This window comes from Lipotes vexillifer, unplaced genomic scaffold (genome assembly GCF_000442215.2).
Source record: "Lipotes vexillifer unplaced genomic scaffold, Lipotes_vexillifer_v1.1 scaffold567, whole genome shotgun sequence".
NCBI classification, from domain to species: Eukaryota; Metazoa; Chordata; class Mammalia; order Artiodactyla; family Lipotidae; genus Lipotes; species Lipotes vexillifer.
The window spans coordinates 1,900,723-1,915,908 of record NW_006776652.1 but is presented as its reverse complement, the minus strand read 5'-3'; the positions used below and the strand labels follow the sequence as shown (position 1 = coordinate 1,915,908).

The window sequence follows — 15,186 nt, the reverse complement described above, 5'->3', positions numbered from 1 at the left end:
GAAACTGGGTGTGGGATATATGGAGTTAGGTACTGTCTTTACAATTGTTCTGTAAATCTAAAACTTTTCTAATCAAAAGTTACTTTTTTTTTTTTTTTAAGGCATTCTTCAGGCAGGGAGATGGCTTTTGAAGAGGTGAGGTGAAAACTAATCAGAATCATATGATAAAGTTACAGGTGATTGTCAGTACCTGCAGTGAGATTACAGAGGCCTGGTTCCTTCTACACAGTTCACACGGCCTCTCATTTGTGCAGAAGCACCCAGTTCAGCACCAGCCTCCTCCTGATAACACGGTCCTCTTTCATTTCCAGGCTTTTAACAATGAACCCTTCCTAAATTCCATAGTATTTTAAGATTAAGTATTTTGACCAGATGATTTTTTTCCTAGTTCCTTCAAATACATATGACATATCTATGTGAAAGAGTATTGAACTGTGAGTAGTAGAGAGAAAACTGGACAAGAAATAGCAACCCTGATTGTTTGTTCTGGGTCCTGTTGCTGAATGACCCTGGGCTAGTCACTGAACCCCTCCAGATCTGCTTCCGCATCTCCAAAATGAGAGGGTTGAACTGGAAAAATTTCTATGGTTACTTGCAGCTCTAAAAATACTGTGATTCTAAATTAAGATTTAGAGAGAGGCTGTGGCACCACAAATAATGGAATCTAAGTTCCTAATTCCTTTGTAGCTAGTCTGTAGTACTAGACGCCACGTTAGAGTCACTTTGAGGACCGCTCTGAGGGCTCTTTAGAATTCTCATTCCACTCCCCATGTTCTTGGAATGGAGATTCAGTTTAGAATTCAAGTTTTAGGTAAGCTGAAAGGGCTACCTAGTCCAGCTACTTTGTTTTATAGTTTGTTTAAGAAACTAGTCAGAGGCAGAGACCAGGGTTTCTTTTTTTTTTTGCAGTACGCGGGCCTCTCACTGTTGTGGCCTCTCCTGTTGCGGAGCACAGGCTCCGGACGCGCAGGCCCAGCGGCCATGGCTCACGGGCCCAGCCACTCCGCGGCATGTGGAATCTTCCCGGGCCGGGGCACGAACCCGTGTGCCCTGCATCGGCAGGCGGACTCTCAACCACTGCGCCACCAGGGAAGCCCGAGACCAGGGTTTCTGATTCCTGGTCCAGAGCTTTTTATACAGCAACATGCTTCACACAGAGCAGGATCGGTCTTTTTGCAATGCCACCAGGACCTCACTTGCACTGTCACCAAAATGGTCCTTGCGGGCAGTTGCTCACTGCCCAAAACCATTGTGTCAGTCAGCTCGAGTCCCTGATTTGGGCAGAAGTAACTGTGGTGGGGGGAGAGGACTAAGGCTCTCCTGTTCCCTTAACCTTTCTTCTTCAGGTCTGAGAGAGGGAAATGGCAATTTCATTTTTTCTTTCCTTTTCAATTCCATAGCTTACCTTCCCTTGGTAATTACATAGCCAGAGATTATTTGTTTACAGAAGCCACGTGAATCAGCCAGCCCCCAAAGGGTTAACGCTCCTAAATTACGGGGCTGGATTAACAATAAACAGGATGTCCTCCAGAAATTAAATATAAACTGCTGTGACTCAGGCTGGCCCATCCTCTCAACCAGATCGTTGTCTGGGGTTATGATCGGTGGTTAATTATACCACTGGGCTTAGCAGCAGTGTTGGTCAGTATGGGCCAAGAGAAGCCAGGCTTGGGGAGAGGAGGGTGTGGAGGGGGGCGCCTGGTGGAGGGGGTAGGGGGGAAGGAGTGGGAGCAGGAGGTTTGAATGGAAGGGACCACTGGTCCTGAGCACTGGAAGGAGAGCAGTGAGAGTGGGGTCAAACCTGCACCCTCAGGGCTCTTCCCTGAGCTGATCCCAGCCAGGGATGCTTAACTCACTCCTACCTTGGTGGGAGAAGCCCGCGTTTCTGTAGCTGTGGGGATGCCCTGTGGCTTCTCTAATTCTCAGAACTGTAGGATGGGAGAATTTTCAGCGCTTGAAGGAAGCTTCTAGATGACCCAGTTTAACCCTCTTGTTTCACAGAGTAGGAAATTAAGTCCCGGCGCAGTCATTTCCAGGCGGCCTGCTCCTCAGGGGTGGAGGCGGGGTTAGCGCTCAGGGTTGGACTCCTGGACTATGACCTTCCTTCCATTATGCCACGCCTTCTTCCATTTCCAAGTGGGGAACCTGAGGTGCAGAGCTTCCCAGCAAGTTCAGGGCAGACTTGAGCTGGATTCAGATTCTTCTCCAAGCTAGCTTTCTTTAGATGTCAGTTCTCGCGGGAAATAACCCAGCCTGACTGGTCCTCAGTGCTCCTGCAATTCGTCATCTCTCCCCAGCCCCACAAGAAGCCCTCCACAGTCTGTCTCTCTATAGAGAAGTAGGGAAGCACCTGCTACAGATGATAGTGGGCTTTGTGGTGTTTTTTAAAGGCATGTTTTCAAGGATGATAGCTGTCCAGGTGAGCCTGCAGCCTTTGACTTCGCAGCTCCTCAAGACACAAGGTTTGTAGTGACGTTACTAGTACAGTATCTCACCTTTCCTGCCTTCACCTTTGCAATGTATGTAAACATTGCAGAGAAAGATGCTCTGGGGCACCTCCATCTGATTCTGTCCATGGGGGACCATTCTCCTGGAGCCCAGCCTGGTTGCTGATGGTCCTAGACCCGCAGGCACATGGTACAAGTCCCGGGAGTGAGGCACTCCTTCCAGGGGGAAAGTGGCCATACCTCATCAAGTCTTTTCAGCCACATCCTTCCCCATTTCTCCTAACCTTCCTCTTTGACTCTTTGTCTTACAGGATTCCTTTCAAGATTGGGCAGCCCAAGAAACAGATTGTCCCCAAAACAGTGAGTAACCAGTTCTTTCACTCCGAGACTCACGTGGCCTTTGTGTAGAACCGGAGCTTTGACTCAGTGCATGGTGGGGCTGGGAAGGCAGAACCCAGGCCTTATTATTCCCAGTCGTGCTGCTCTAGAACCTCACACAGGCGGGGGCTTATAGGGCCCTCCTATCCTGGGACACTTTCCTCCCTCAGGTCAGCCTGGGCCCCTCCCCTTCCTTGGGCAGGTGGAAGAGGTGGCTTACAAAGTGAGGACAGACACCCTGCTTCTGAACAGCCCAGCACTGGGGTCTGGCGTGACAGTCTGCACTTTCCTGAAAGGGTTCCTGAGACATAGGCTCCCGCCAAGGACACGTCCCAGGCCTCTATCTCCCGCCCCCTCAGGCTGCATAAAAGGCCAGAAAGCCTCCCTGGGATGTCCAGGTCCCCTTCTCTCTGCTGCTACATTCATTCTTAGCCAGGACCCGGAGCCACTCACTGGGAGGGCATGATTGAATCCTACCCCTTTGTAAGTCCACAGTTTTTGTCTCTTATTTTATTGCCACAATGGAAGAGGAGGAGAATCTGGATTCTCAGAAAGTTAGAACTGTGGGACTTCCCTGGTGGTCCAGTTGTTAGGACTCCCCTCTTTCCACCACAGGGGGCCCAGGTTCGATCCCTTGTTGGGGAACTAAGGTCCTGCAAGCTACGCAGTGTGGCCAAAAAAAAAAAAGAACTGGAAGCCCTTAGAGATCATTCAGTCCAACCTTCTGAGTTTTCCTGATGAGGAAACCAAGGCCCGTGGAGTTTCTGTGACTTTCTAAGAATTAGGTTTCATAAACCTAATTCTGATGGAGCTGGAATTAGAACTCAAGTTTGAGGCTCCGTTTCGTACACTTGCCATATAGCTTCACGCAAGCTCACTCGGGCTGTGAAGATCTCCTGAGGTTTTGGAATTCTAGTCAAGAATGGCCTCTCCACAGGAGTTCACTGGTGGCGCAGGGGTTAAGAATCCGCCTGCCAATGCAGGGGACACGGGTTCGAGCCCTGGCCCGGGAAGATCACACATGCCATGGAGCAACTAAGCCCAGGTGCCACAACTACTGAGCCTGCGCGCCTAGAGCCCGTGCTCCACAACAAGAGAGGCCACTGCGATGAGAAGCCCACGCACTGCAACGAAGAGTAGCCCCCGCCTGCCACAACTAGAGAAAGCTCATGTGCAGCAACAAAGACCCAACGCAGCCAAAAGTTAATTAGTTAATTTGAAAAAAAAGAATGGCCTCTCCAACCCCTCACCCACCAATGTGGGTGAGGCTTTTGAGGGTTTAACGTGAGAGACTATATATCTGTAAGGTTAGCACTGTCAGCCTGCTGAAGGCCCTGGACTGTCATCCCAGCTGCTTATAAGACAGTTCTTGTCTTATAACCTTGGCCCTCCTTAGCTCCGGACTCTGAACTGGGTTTGGCGGGAGGGGAAGTGCAGCACGCATCTGAGCACTGGCTCCATCTTTGGGAAATCCAAAGTTAGGTCACTTAAAAGGAAATGGGTCCATGTTAAAAGGGGCCTCCCTTTTTTTCAAACAAAGGCAGGCCAAGGACAGACTCAGAGTTTACCTCCCATGCAGAGGCTGACCAGCTGTGGAGGCTCTCAGCTGAAGCACGAAGAATCTGGGCGTGCTCCAGCCAGCTACAGGAAGTGGGAAGGTGTGGCTTTGAGTCTCCAGAGTTTAATCCAGGGCAGATCTGAAAGGGAAGTGGTTTCGAGAAGGGTCTTTTATTCCCAGCACTCACTACCAAAAAACAAACAAACAAACAAAAATTTCTCCTAACACCCCAACCTTGATGGAAATAGCCTTTGTTCTCCACGGAAAAGTATAGGGTAGCATGCAGTTTCTAGCTTCCTTGCCAGAATTTGTTGTTGGCAGGGTCTCTAGGTCTTTTACTCTAAGGGGTGGCCAGGACTCCCCGGAGGAAGGGCAGATGGACAATCTCAGTGCCTGTGGATGGGCCCGTGGCCTCCCTCTTCCCTTCCTGGCATCCGTCGTGTTTGGGATGGAATTGTGTAGCCCTCTAACACCTGGCATCAGCTCCTCCAGACAGACTGGGCATCAAGGAATGGTTATGAAACTGGATTTGGAAGGTCCCCTGCCTGGATTCCCATCCTGGCCCTGCCACGTGTTGTCCGTGACCTTTAGCAAGTTCCTTACCCTCCCTGAGCCCTCATTTTCTCCTTTGTGAAGTGAGGATGATACTAGCTCCTATGTCATTGGTGTAAGTATTATGCATCTTACATGAGGTAATACATATGAAGCACTTAGCACAGTGCCTGGCATGTAGTGAGCCCTCAGTAAATATTAACTGCATTATGAGACGATAGCTGATTTGACTCTTAATAAACCACCAAGGACCCAGCCTGTCCCAAGCAGCTGGATTCCCCAGTACAATGAAATGGTAGGCTGGGCCTTTGATCTCTCACGAGGAATAGAGTCCTTTGCTTCCTCAACTCCCCAGAGGCACTGAAGTCTATGTAGCAAGACCCTACCTCTTCGGAGTCTCCCTACCCTCCCCGACACAAGCCCCCTCCTGGCCCCCAGACAGGCCGAGGCTGTGCAGTTGTCTCAGCATCTCTGGCAGCTGCCCCCAAACATGGGTGACGCACTCTATTTTTCCTGTCCAGGCACTCTCGGGGAGGGGAGCAGATGTGGCTGTCTGGGTTATTGGAAGTCGTGGCACCCCTGTCATGGGAAGAAAAGCTCATGTTATCTTCAGGGAGTTTCAGGAGGTTTTTGGCTCAAGGCACCCAACCGTCAGACACAAAGAAAGCATTGTGCGTTGCCCTCCCCATTCTGCTGTGCCCAGGTTATTAACACAGATTCCAGTATTGTCAAGGCTTTGGCTGGAAGGGCGTGTTCTCTGCAGGGGCTGACCACTGGGGCTGAAATGGAAGGACAAACACTCCCCCACTTTCCAGTCCTAACCTTCTGCTTAGTCCCCTCCCGCTGCCCCAGCTCATAAAGGAGCTGGAGCATCTTGGTACGGCAAAGAGAAGCTGCGCCTCCCTCTGCAACCAGCATGATGGAAGACTTTGCACACTGAAGCAAGGGTTTCCCTGGGTCTCGCACACACCTAAATTCCCAGCTAGGCAGGCGCTCTGGAAGGTCGAGGCAGATGGGAGTCCCTGCAGGTCGCTCCTTCACCTGAGAAGGGTTTCACGTGCCAAGTGGAGGGACCCTTTGTAACAAACCAAAGGCAGGCTGCTCTCCACTCTGAGCCGCCCTGGAAGAGGAGCTTCTCAGAAGGCACAGGGCTCGCTCTGCCTCAGATCCAATCTGGCTCCGCTTAGCCCCGGGATTAGAGCCTGGCCCTGCCTGCTGGCTTCCCTCTTCCCTTCACCATGAGTGTGAGTGGGTGGGAACTCAGCCCACTATTGACTTAACAACCACCGAGCTCCTGCCGTGTGGCAGCCTGACCTAGGCCCTGGGGACAAGCTGTGAGCAGCACGGTCCCTCCTGCAACCCTGAGCCTCTGAGAATGCAGGGGTTGCTGAGCCAGTCTCGGTGCTTGACCCTCCCTGCTCTGACCTCGCCAGCCTGACCCAGCCCACCCTGACCTGCCGACAGTCGTGCACATGTGTTTACACTTGCGTTGTTGACTGGGGTCCAGTTGCCTTTTTGGCAAAGGCGTCAAACATCCAAAGATGTTCAGATCTTTTGTATTTGGCTCCTTCCCTCTGCCCTCTGCACGGATATACCTTGGAATGAGACTCCAGTGTGTCCCTTGATCCCCTCAGCCGTTGTCTGAGGGCCTAGAATCCCGGTGCTGTGCCTCTCAGATCTTTCCCCTGGGGAGGAGAGAGACCTCAGGAGCAGTGAGCTGTGGAAGCAACGCCAGCTGGCTACCGACAAAAGAGGTGAAGCGTTCTTGACCTTCTCTTAGGCTGTCAGATGGCCTTGAGCTGGGAGAGCAGAAGACTCAAGCTCCCACCCCGACACACGTCTCCGCTTCCAGCGTGAGACCCTGAGTTTCTCCTCAGCCAGTTGGAAACCTGCGGTCCTTCTCTGTGCATGTCCCAGCAGTGGCAGCCCGGGAGACCAGGTGTTCCCTGACATCCCACACAGCACGCTGGGGATTGCGCAAGAGAGTGAGGAGAGCCTGGCCCTCGCCTCCCCTCTCACTCCCCCCCGCAGGGGACCTGCTCTCTGCTCTTGGTCTTCAGGAGAGCTGGACCCTGGCCAAGGCATCCTTAATTTCAACTTCATCTTTTCGGCAGAAAAAATACTTGTGCGACGTAAAGACTCAGCTCAGCTGTCACATCCTACAAAGCAAGAAAGGAGACGTGTCCAGCGGAGGGAGGCCCCTCTGTGGCCCCAGGCACGGGGCCCGGGCTTTACCCCACCTGCCAGCTGACTGGGTGCTCTGTGCCAGAGGGTCACAGACCAGCCTGCCTCCTCAGACCCCCGGTCCTCTCACCACTGCAGTGGAGGGGAGCAGGGAGACCCCGTGGGTAAGCCGGGCGCTGTGCTCTGTGCTCTACACATACTGCTCGTTAATCCTCTAAACAAGCCAGCAAGGCTGATGCTGTCAGCCCACTGCCTTGTCAGCCACCTTAAATTCCCATGGGCTGAGACCAAGTCAAACCATCCCATTTTATTAGAAAAGAAACCGAGGCTCAAAATGTTGGAAATGTTTCTAAAGCTCCTCCTCTAGTATCAGAGTTCATATCTTCTGTCTGCTCGCTCCCCTCCACCGCCTTCCCCCGGGTGCTGTGGGCAAAAGGACTAGACTAACTTCAGTGAGGTCTCCAAAGGGCAGGGCGAGGCCCATTTGCTCCAGAACAAATCTCCCATCCACGGTCACACCAGCAGCTGTTCAGACCTTCAGCTAAGACTCTGATTCATGTCCAGCTACAAATCCCCCGATTTAGGTAGCACTTTAAACTTCTATCAGGCACATGCACTTTAGCAGGAGTGAATTATGAATTTTTTCTTGAGAGGATCTTTTGGTGGGTCATACAACAGGTGATGATGAAAATGTTGGGTTCCCAGATGGAGAAAAAGTGGGTCTGTTGAAAAGAGAGGAAAAGACTGTAGGGCAGGGCTTCCCTGGTGGCGCAGTGGTTGAGAGTCCGCCTGCCGATGCAGGGGAAACGGGTTCGTGCCCCGGTCTGGGAGGATCCCGCGTGCCGCGGAGCGGCTGCGCCCATGAGCCATGGCCGCTGGGCCTGTGCGTCCGGAGCCTGTGCTCCGCGATGGGAGAGGCCACAGGAGTGAGAGGCCCGCGTACTACAAAAAAAAAAAAAAAAAAAAAGACTGTAGGGCAGGAGGCTAGGGCACCAGTGATTGATTGATTGATTGATTGATTTCACTGCACCACGTGGCTTTGGGATCTTAGTTCTGGGACCAGGGATTGAACCCGGGCCCTCGTCTGTTAGAATGCGGAGTCCTAACCACTGGACTGACAGGGAATTCCCAGTGATGAATTTTACTTCACAACTTTGTGGAAGGTCCCAGATGTTAGGATCATAATGTAAGGGGAAGACCATGTGTTTCTGCTTCTGAGTTTTACAGTTCAAATGAGGAAGGCGAGCCATCTCCATGCAAGAGAGCCCCATTGTCAAGCCCTGAGGTCGGATGCTAAGTAGGGCCTCTGCGTCAGGCCTCACTGGGCCCTTCCTTGCCCTCCATGGGGCTCCCCATGGCCCCCCGTCACATGTGTGTTTGTTCTTTAGATCTCCCGACCAGGGCCCGTGTCTGTTTTGGGTTTTTTTTAATTATTTATTTTTGGCTGTGTTGGGTCGTCATTGCTGCGCGCAGGCTTTCTCTAGTTGCGGCGAGCAGGGGCTACCCTTCGTTGTGCATGCACTTCTCATTGTGGTGGCTTCTCTTGTTGTGGAGCACGGGCTCTAAGTGCGCAGGCTTCAGTAGTTGTGGCATGCGGGCTCAGTAGTTGTGGCTCGCGGGCTTAGTTGCTTCGAGGCACTTGGGATCTTCCCGGCCAGGGCTCAAACCCATGTCCCCTGCATTGGCAGGTGGACTGTCAACCACTGCACCACCAGGGAAGCCCCCGTGTCTGTTTTATTCACCAGTGTATCCCTGGCACCTGGCAGAATGCACTACACTTAATTGGTGCTCAATAAATGTTTGTGGGATTAATGAATGCAGTGGGTTTTTTTGGGGGTTTTTGGGGGGTTTTTTGCGGTACACGGGCCTCTCACTGTTGGGGCCTCTCCCGTTGCGGAGCACAGGCTCCGGACGCACAGGCTCAGTGGCCATGGCTCACGGGCCTAGCCGCTCCACAGCATGTGGGATCTTCCCGGACCGGGGCACGAACCCATGTCCCCTGCATCGGCAGGCGGACTCTCAACCACTGCGCCACCAGGGAAGCCCATGAATGCAGTTTTTAAAAAAAAAAAAAAAAAAAGGCCTGGATTAGGAGTCTGAATTCTAGCCCTGCTTTGCCACACACTAGCTCTGTGTCCTGATATAAATCACTTCCCCCCTCTGGGTGGCGTTCTCATTTATCTCGTGAAATAATTGGCCTGAATAATGTTCTGCCAGTCTACGACTGTCAAATTTACCTTAATCCAAACATGGAGCCTGAGGCCAACGGGGTTTTAGAAGACTCCTGGTGAGGCACAGCGGGGATTTGATGATCACTGCAAATTCACACTCCTTCACCTCCAGCCTGTGATAACCAGGATTTACAGCTCTCCCTGGTGGGAGTTTCGGGGCAGCCGCCAGGAAGGTGCTCTCATAGGTCATGGCTTTAGTTCATCAGCCAGAGCTTTTCCCCCTAAGGTAGAACGGCGGTAAAGGGCGCAGGCCTGGGAGCCAGGCCGCCTGGCCCGTGTTCAGACCCCAGGCCTGCCGCTTACTAGTGGTGTGACCTTGCTCAGGTGACTCCCCCTCTGTCCCAGTGACCTCAGTGCGGTGAGGGCCGTCAGCACACCTGCCTGCCAGGTGAGTGATGGAGGAGAAGCCGGTCACGGGAGCGTGTGGTGCCTCAACAAGGCATGCAGGGAGCTGTTCGGCCTCCTTGGAAGAAGACAAAGCAGTGGCGGGCGCTCCGTCCTCCTATTGGCCCTCAGACATCAGGACTCCACAGACCACTCTCCTGCAACCGTTGCCTGGGCCCCACCTTACAGATGGGGAGATTCAGGCTCTAGAAGTCCAAGTGACTTTCCTGGCTTCACCTGCCCTGTAGGCCGAAGAACTGGGGTCAGGGCGCATACCCACTTGGTCTAAATATCAGGGAAATCTGATGACTCTTCCAGAATTTAGAGAGCCTTGCCTGAGTCGATAATCATATCTGTGATGGCTGCATCCCAGCGCACAGAGCGGGGATACCTGGTCTTTCTTGATCCACCCTGGACGCAGCAGGTTCTGGACCTGTGAGGAAACCAGGACCGGGAGGGGAGGGGAACTGTTCCAGCCCCAGAGCTGCTGAGCGGCAGGGACAGGACCGGACTCTAACCCGCCCGCTTTCCTCCGTGCCCTGCCTCTTCCCCGATGATGAGTTTCCATCACGCTCTGAGCCCCTTACCCAGACCCCGCAGGGGAGGGGAGGGAGCACAGCCCAGCCTCGCTCCCTGCGGTGGAAGAGCAGAGCCAGTCGGGATCCGCTGGTACCTGCCTGGCTGGCCCGTCTGGGAGGGGCGTCCTTTGACCTAAGTCAAACACTTAATTAATTTGGGAACACAGGGCTTCTGTGTCATGAACGGTGTGCTGGTGCTTGTGTGGACTGGATGGTGGTGTTTTCTGCAGAAGAGGGTGCGGGGAGGGCGTGGAGGGAGTTTCGTAGGTGACAGATTTTCTCCAGCCTGCTGTCATTCCTCCAGTGATTGAGTTGTCGCTTCCCTTACAGGTGGAAAGAGACTTTGAAAGGGAGTATGGAAAACTCCAGCAGTGAGTGTCAACCCCCAGAAGGGAGGGCAGGGAGGGGGCTGCTCCGAGAAGGAAAAGAGCCTTCTGCTCGGGCTGCCTCGTCCGCTCACCCTGGGAGCCGAGGGCAGCTCAGTTCACCACCTGCCAGAAATTCTCCCCCGGGGTGGTGGCTCTGTGACAGTCGTTAACTCGTAGCCCTTGGGTGCCTCGCGCCAAGCTCGCGGTGGCCCTTCAGTCAGTGGGGACATCCGCGCAGAGCAGGCCCTTCCTCCTCCTGGCAGGTGACCTGAGTGTCGCGTGGGGCTCGGCTCAGGGGGACGGGCAGACCCGGGGCAGAAGCAGGTGGGTGATGCCAGGTCCCCAGGCCCGTGGCCCTGCCTTGCAGGCTGGAGGAGCAGACCAGGCGGCTGCAGAAGGACGTGAAGAAGAGCGCGGACGCCGACCTGGGTAGGCGGCCCCGTGCCCGGCCTGGATGGGGGAGGGGCAGAGGTGGGCACCCTCCTCGCTCAGTCCCTTTGGGGCTGGCTTAGAAGGAGGTGCCCTTAGTAGGCACCCCGCAGGTGTCCCTGAGAAGCGGCTTGAGGTCACCCTTCACTTAGCAGATCACCACTCCCTGCTTTCTCTGGGGCGGCAGCAGCCACCACTGGCGGGTGGAGGGCAGCTCCCGTGGTCTGCGCCCCAGAGCCTCCGGCCAGTGCTCCTCCAGAGGATGGGGGCGCGGGGAGGGATCTGGCCACGACCGCCCCTGCTTCTGACCCCGGCGTCTTCAGACTGTGTGTGTAGCAAGCCGCGGGTCTGATTTTCAGTCTGTCCGTTATTGGTTTTGTAGTTAGCTCTGAGTTGCCTGGATTCCATCTTTCGTTGTGGCTCCCGCTGTCTTTCTAGTAGGGAAATGCTGTGGCCTGTGCTTCTCTTCCTTCCTGCTTTTCCACACAGCTGCACTCTCAGAGCGTGAACAGAAAGGACAGAACGTCAGCGATCTATGAACTGGAGTCTGGCTGTAGAGAGTGTAGGTTTTTAACAAAGAAATCAGGACAGACGGGTGACCCCGGGCTGGATTTCTGGCTGCTTCTGGCCCGAGTCGGACGTGGAGTCTGGGCAGTGGAAGCCCTCCTGAAACAGTGGTGCCCTCACCCACCCCAAAGCCTGCATCCCCCAGTCCAGGCCAGAGAGCCTCGTACACTGTTGGCTGGTGCATCAGAGTCAGTGAGGGCCTGCTGCAGTGTGGGTCGCCGGCCCACCCCGAGACTCTCTGATTCATCAGGTCTGGGTGAGGCTTAGGGACCCCACTTTGAGAACCACTGCTCCACACGGTCGGGGGGAATCAAATTATACCTTTCCTGGTCTTGGAAACTCCTGAGCTGCTGCCTGGACAGGATCTCACATTCAAAGCTGTGGGTCCAAAATAAGATCAAGTAGGCATGACCAGACCCTGCCAGGTCCTTGTCGACCCCTGCACTCCCAGGTTGTGTTAGGGCTCTAGGGACCCACGTGGAGTCCAAGACTCTTGGGCTCCCTAAGGTACGAAGCCCGCCAGCCTCCCGGTTTGTGCTGGGCTGACCACGCCCCTCCCCTGTCCCTGTAGAGGTAGAACAAGGGACGTGAGCTGCTCCAGAGGAGAGTGGAGGCCACGGCACCCTGCTGTGTTCACACAGGCCGGTGATGCCTCGGGGTGGGGCTCCCAGACGAAGGGCCGCCCCACAGACTCTCGCCGTTCATTGACTTCAGATGGTTCTAGCAAAGACATCGGCGTGAAGATGTGGAGGCGTTAGGAAAGAAAAGGAAAATTGGGGAGAAAGTCTCCCCTCCCAACCCCTGACTTTTGGGGGTTTTTCCCTCAACTATTAAAAAGAAATTAGGGGAAGAAATTTTTCAAAAACATTTCCAGTTTTGTCCTTGTTTTCTATGTTTTAATTACGCAGTCTGTGACCGTTTCATAATCCAGTCAAATTACATGTGAGTTTGCTCCTAAGCCTACAAAGTCACTTTACTTTTTTTTAAGAGGGTTTTTCCCTCGGTTGCTTCATCATCTCTGGGAAGTTTACATTTCCAGTCATCTCTCGTACTTTGCCCTTTTGCTAGGGGACTGCAGCACACCCCCAGATTCAAGAGAAATCAAGGTATATAACACTTAGTACTGTGCTCTGGTTTCATTGGCAGCATTTTTTTTTTCTTCACAGTTTATGCAGTAATGGTGTGTCTTACAGTTAATAGCATCTTAAATTTAATGACATAAAATAATAAGAAATAGATCAAAAACACGTTTTCCCGTGAGCCCCTGAAACTGGTACAGACACTGTGGGGCAAGCAAGGCCCTTCTCCAGCCTTTCCTGCCCCTCTAGGATTTCGTTTGCTGGTAATGGAGGCCTGAAAACTCTCATGGGACCAAGAACTCCAAAGCTGCCAACAGGTTGCCTCACCATACCAAATCCGGCCTAGTTTTGTCAATAAAGTTTTATTGGAACACACCCATTCTTTGGGTGTCATCTATGGCAAAGTTGAGTTATCGAAAGCCTAAAATCTTATCTCTAGCTGTACAGTAGGTTTGCCTCTCTGGTGTAGATACCATGCTACTCTTTCTGTGAGGGAGCCCCAAACCAAGCTTCACATCCAAACTGCCTGGAGAATTTTTTTTTTTTTTTTTAATGCATATTCCTGGATTCCAGGCTTACTGAAATAAATCTTTGGAGCTAGAAATACGTATTTCTTACAGCTTCCCACCCAAATGATTCTGTTATAATCCAGAGTTTGGAAAGTAAGTCATTGCAACAGGTAAATCTGCTCAAAAGAATTACCCAGAGCAGTATCAGGAATGCACATTACACCATAAGGACTGGTGTCTTGTGCCTCTGGAGTACTGTGTAGTTTATGGCCTGTGGCCATGGATGGAGGTCGTCCGGATGCAGGCCTCTGGCCCCAAGGACGACAGGGAGTCCTGAGGACAAGACCTTGAAGCCTGCCCTGTCATTGGTTCACTGAGCTTTGACTTCTTACAGCCATGTCCAAGTCCGCTGTGAAGATATCCTTGGACTTGCTCTCCAATCCCCTCTGCGAGCAAGACCAGGACTTTCTGAACATGGTGACAGCCCTGGACACGGCCATGAAGCGGATGGATGCCTTCAACCAGGAGAAGGTGACTGGGGTCTTGGTCTCCCCCTCCTCGAGGCTTCTTTCTGGGTGGAGCGCTGGATGGAGTTCTTATCGGGGCTTGGTCTCCTCTCGCGACACCTGAGTGTCCCAGCCCTGTGAGCTCTCCCCTGGCCGCCCTGCCCCCACACCGGCTGCTTCCCGTAGCTCCCACGCGCTCCGCGCTCACATCACTCACATAGGGCCACGAGGGAGACTCAGGCCGGCTCTGCCCACCCACGCCTGTAGCCCCTCAGACTTGCCCGCCCCGCCTCCTCACTGAGCAAGGCCATCGTCGGCTTCACAGGATGAGAACTGACCCAGGACAAGGCCGGTGCGCCTTGTCACCCTTCAGGCTCCCCAGTTGTCATCTCTGCCTTGCTCCAGCAGCAGTTAGGGGTGTCTCCCTGCCTGGGGCTCTCGGGGTACCCCTGTCTTGCTCCCTTTCTCTTCTCAGGAACTTGGAGGCTCCCCCTTTTGGGAAGAGTCTGGCTTCCCCCCAGTTTTTTTTGTTTGTTTTTTGAAATTTATTTTTGCGTCGGGTCTTCGTTGCTGTGCACGGGCTTTCTCTAGTTGTGGAGAGCGGGGCCCACTCTTCGTTGCGGTGCGCGGGCTTCTCATTGCGGTGGCTTCTCTTGTTGTGGAGCACGGGCTCTAGGCACGTGGGCCTCAGTCATTGTGGCATGCGAGCTCAGTAGTTGTGGCTTGCAAGCTCTAGAGCGCAGGCTCAGTAGTTGCGGTGCACGGGCTTAGTTGCTCCGCGGCATGTGGGATCTTCCCGGACCAGGGCTCAAACCCGTGTCCCCTGCATTGGCGGGCAGATTCTTAACCCCTGCACAACCAGGGAAGCCCTGGCTTCCCCCCAATTTTGACGCCATCGGGTTTTTCTTTTGACAGGTGAACCAGATACAGAAGACTGTGATTGAACCCTTAAAAAAGTGAGTAAAGGTCATCGGGGGGACCACAGGCCTGAGGGAAGTTACTGGAAAGGCAGGTCAACCAGCCACTTGGGGACCGAATATCGTTTCTGGCAGCCTGTCCCCAGACTCACACGGGGTGGACAGGAACCTCCAGGGGACACCGGCTCCCTGATCTGTGGCCCTGGGGTTGACACTCCCAGTAGCTCCAGAGCACCTGGCTGGCCAGGCACGCTCAGGGGTGGCAGGGCCTGTCTGATCCTCCACAGTGGCCGGCCGGCGCTCCTGTGGTCATTCTGCCATTGTCCCTTTGTTCCTGACCAAGAACCAGTGGGACCAGAGCTTGTGGAGTTAAGCTAGCAGAGATGTTGGCCGGGCCTCCACGGAGATGCCTGAGGCCTTTCATCTCGCTCAGCCGGGTTGGGAGAAGCAGCTGCCTGCCGCACATGGCTTTTGAAGCGGTGTGGTGGCGGGGGGGGGG

At 53.8% G+C, this 15,186-nt stretch overlaps 1 protein-coding gene across 1 annotated transcript in view; it reads left to right on the top strand.

Annotated features, from left to right (window-relative positions):
• The window catches only part of BIN3 (bridging integrator 3), a 45,326-nt gene that overhangs the window by 20,919 nt on the left and 9,221 nt on the right, over window positions 1-15,186 (top strand). Inside the window, exons 2-6 of the mRNA XM_007450586.1 lie at window positions 2,759-2,807; window positions 10,643-10,683; window positions 11,048-11,109; window positions 13,659-13,795; window positions 14,686-14,726. Coding sequence (XP_007450648.1) covers window positions 2,759-2,807; window positions 10,643-10,683; window positions 11,048-11,109; window positions 13,659-13,795; window positions 14,686-14,726 — 330 coding nt within the window. The remainder of the gene's footprint in view (window positions 1-2,758; window positions 2,808-10,642; window positions 10,684-11,047; window positions 11,110-13,658; window positions 13,796-14,685; window positions 14,727-15,186) is intronic.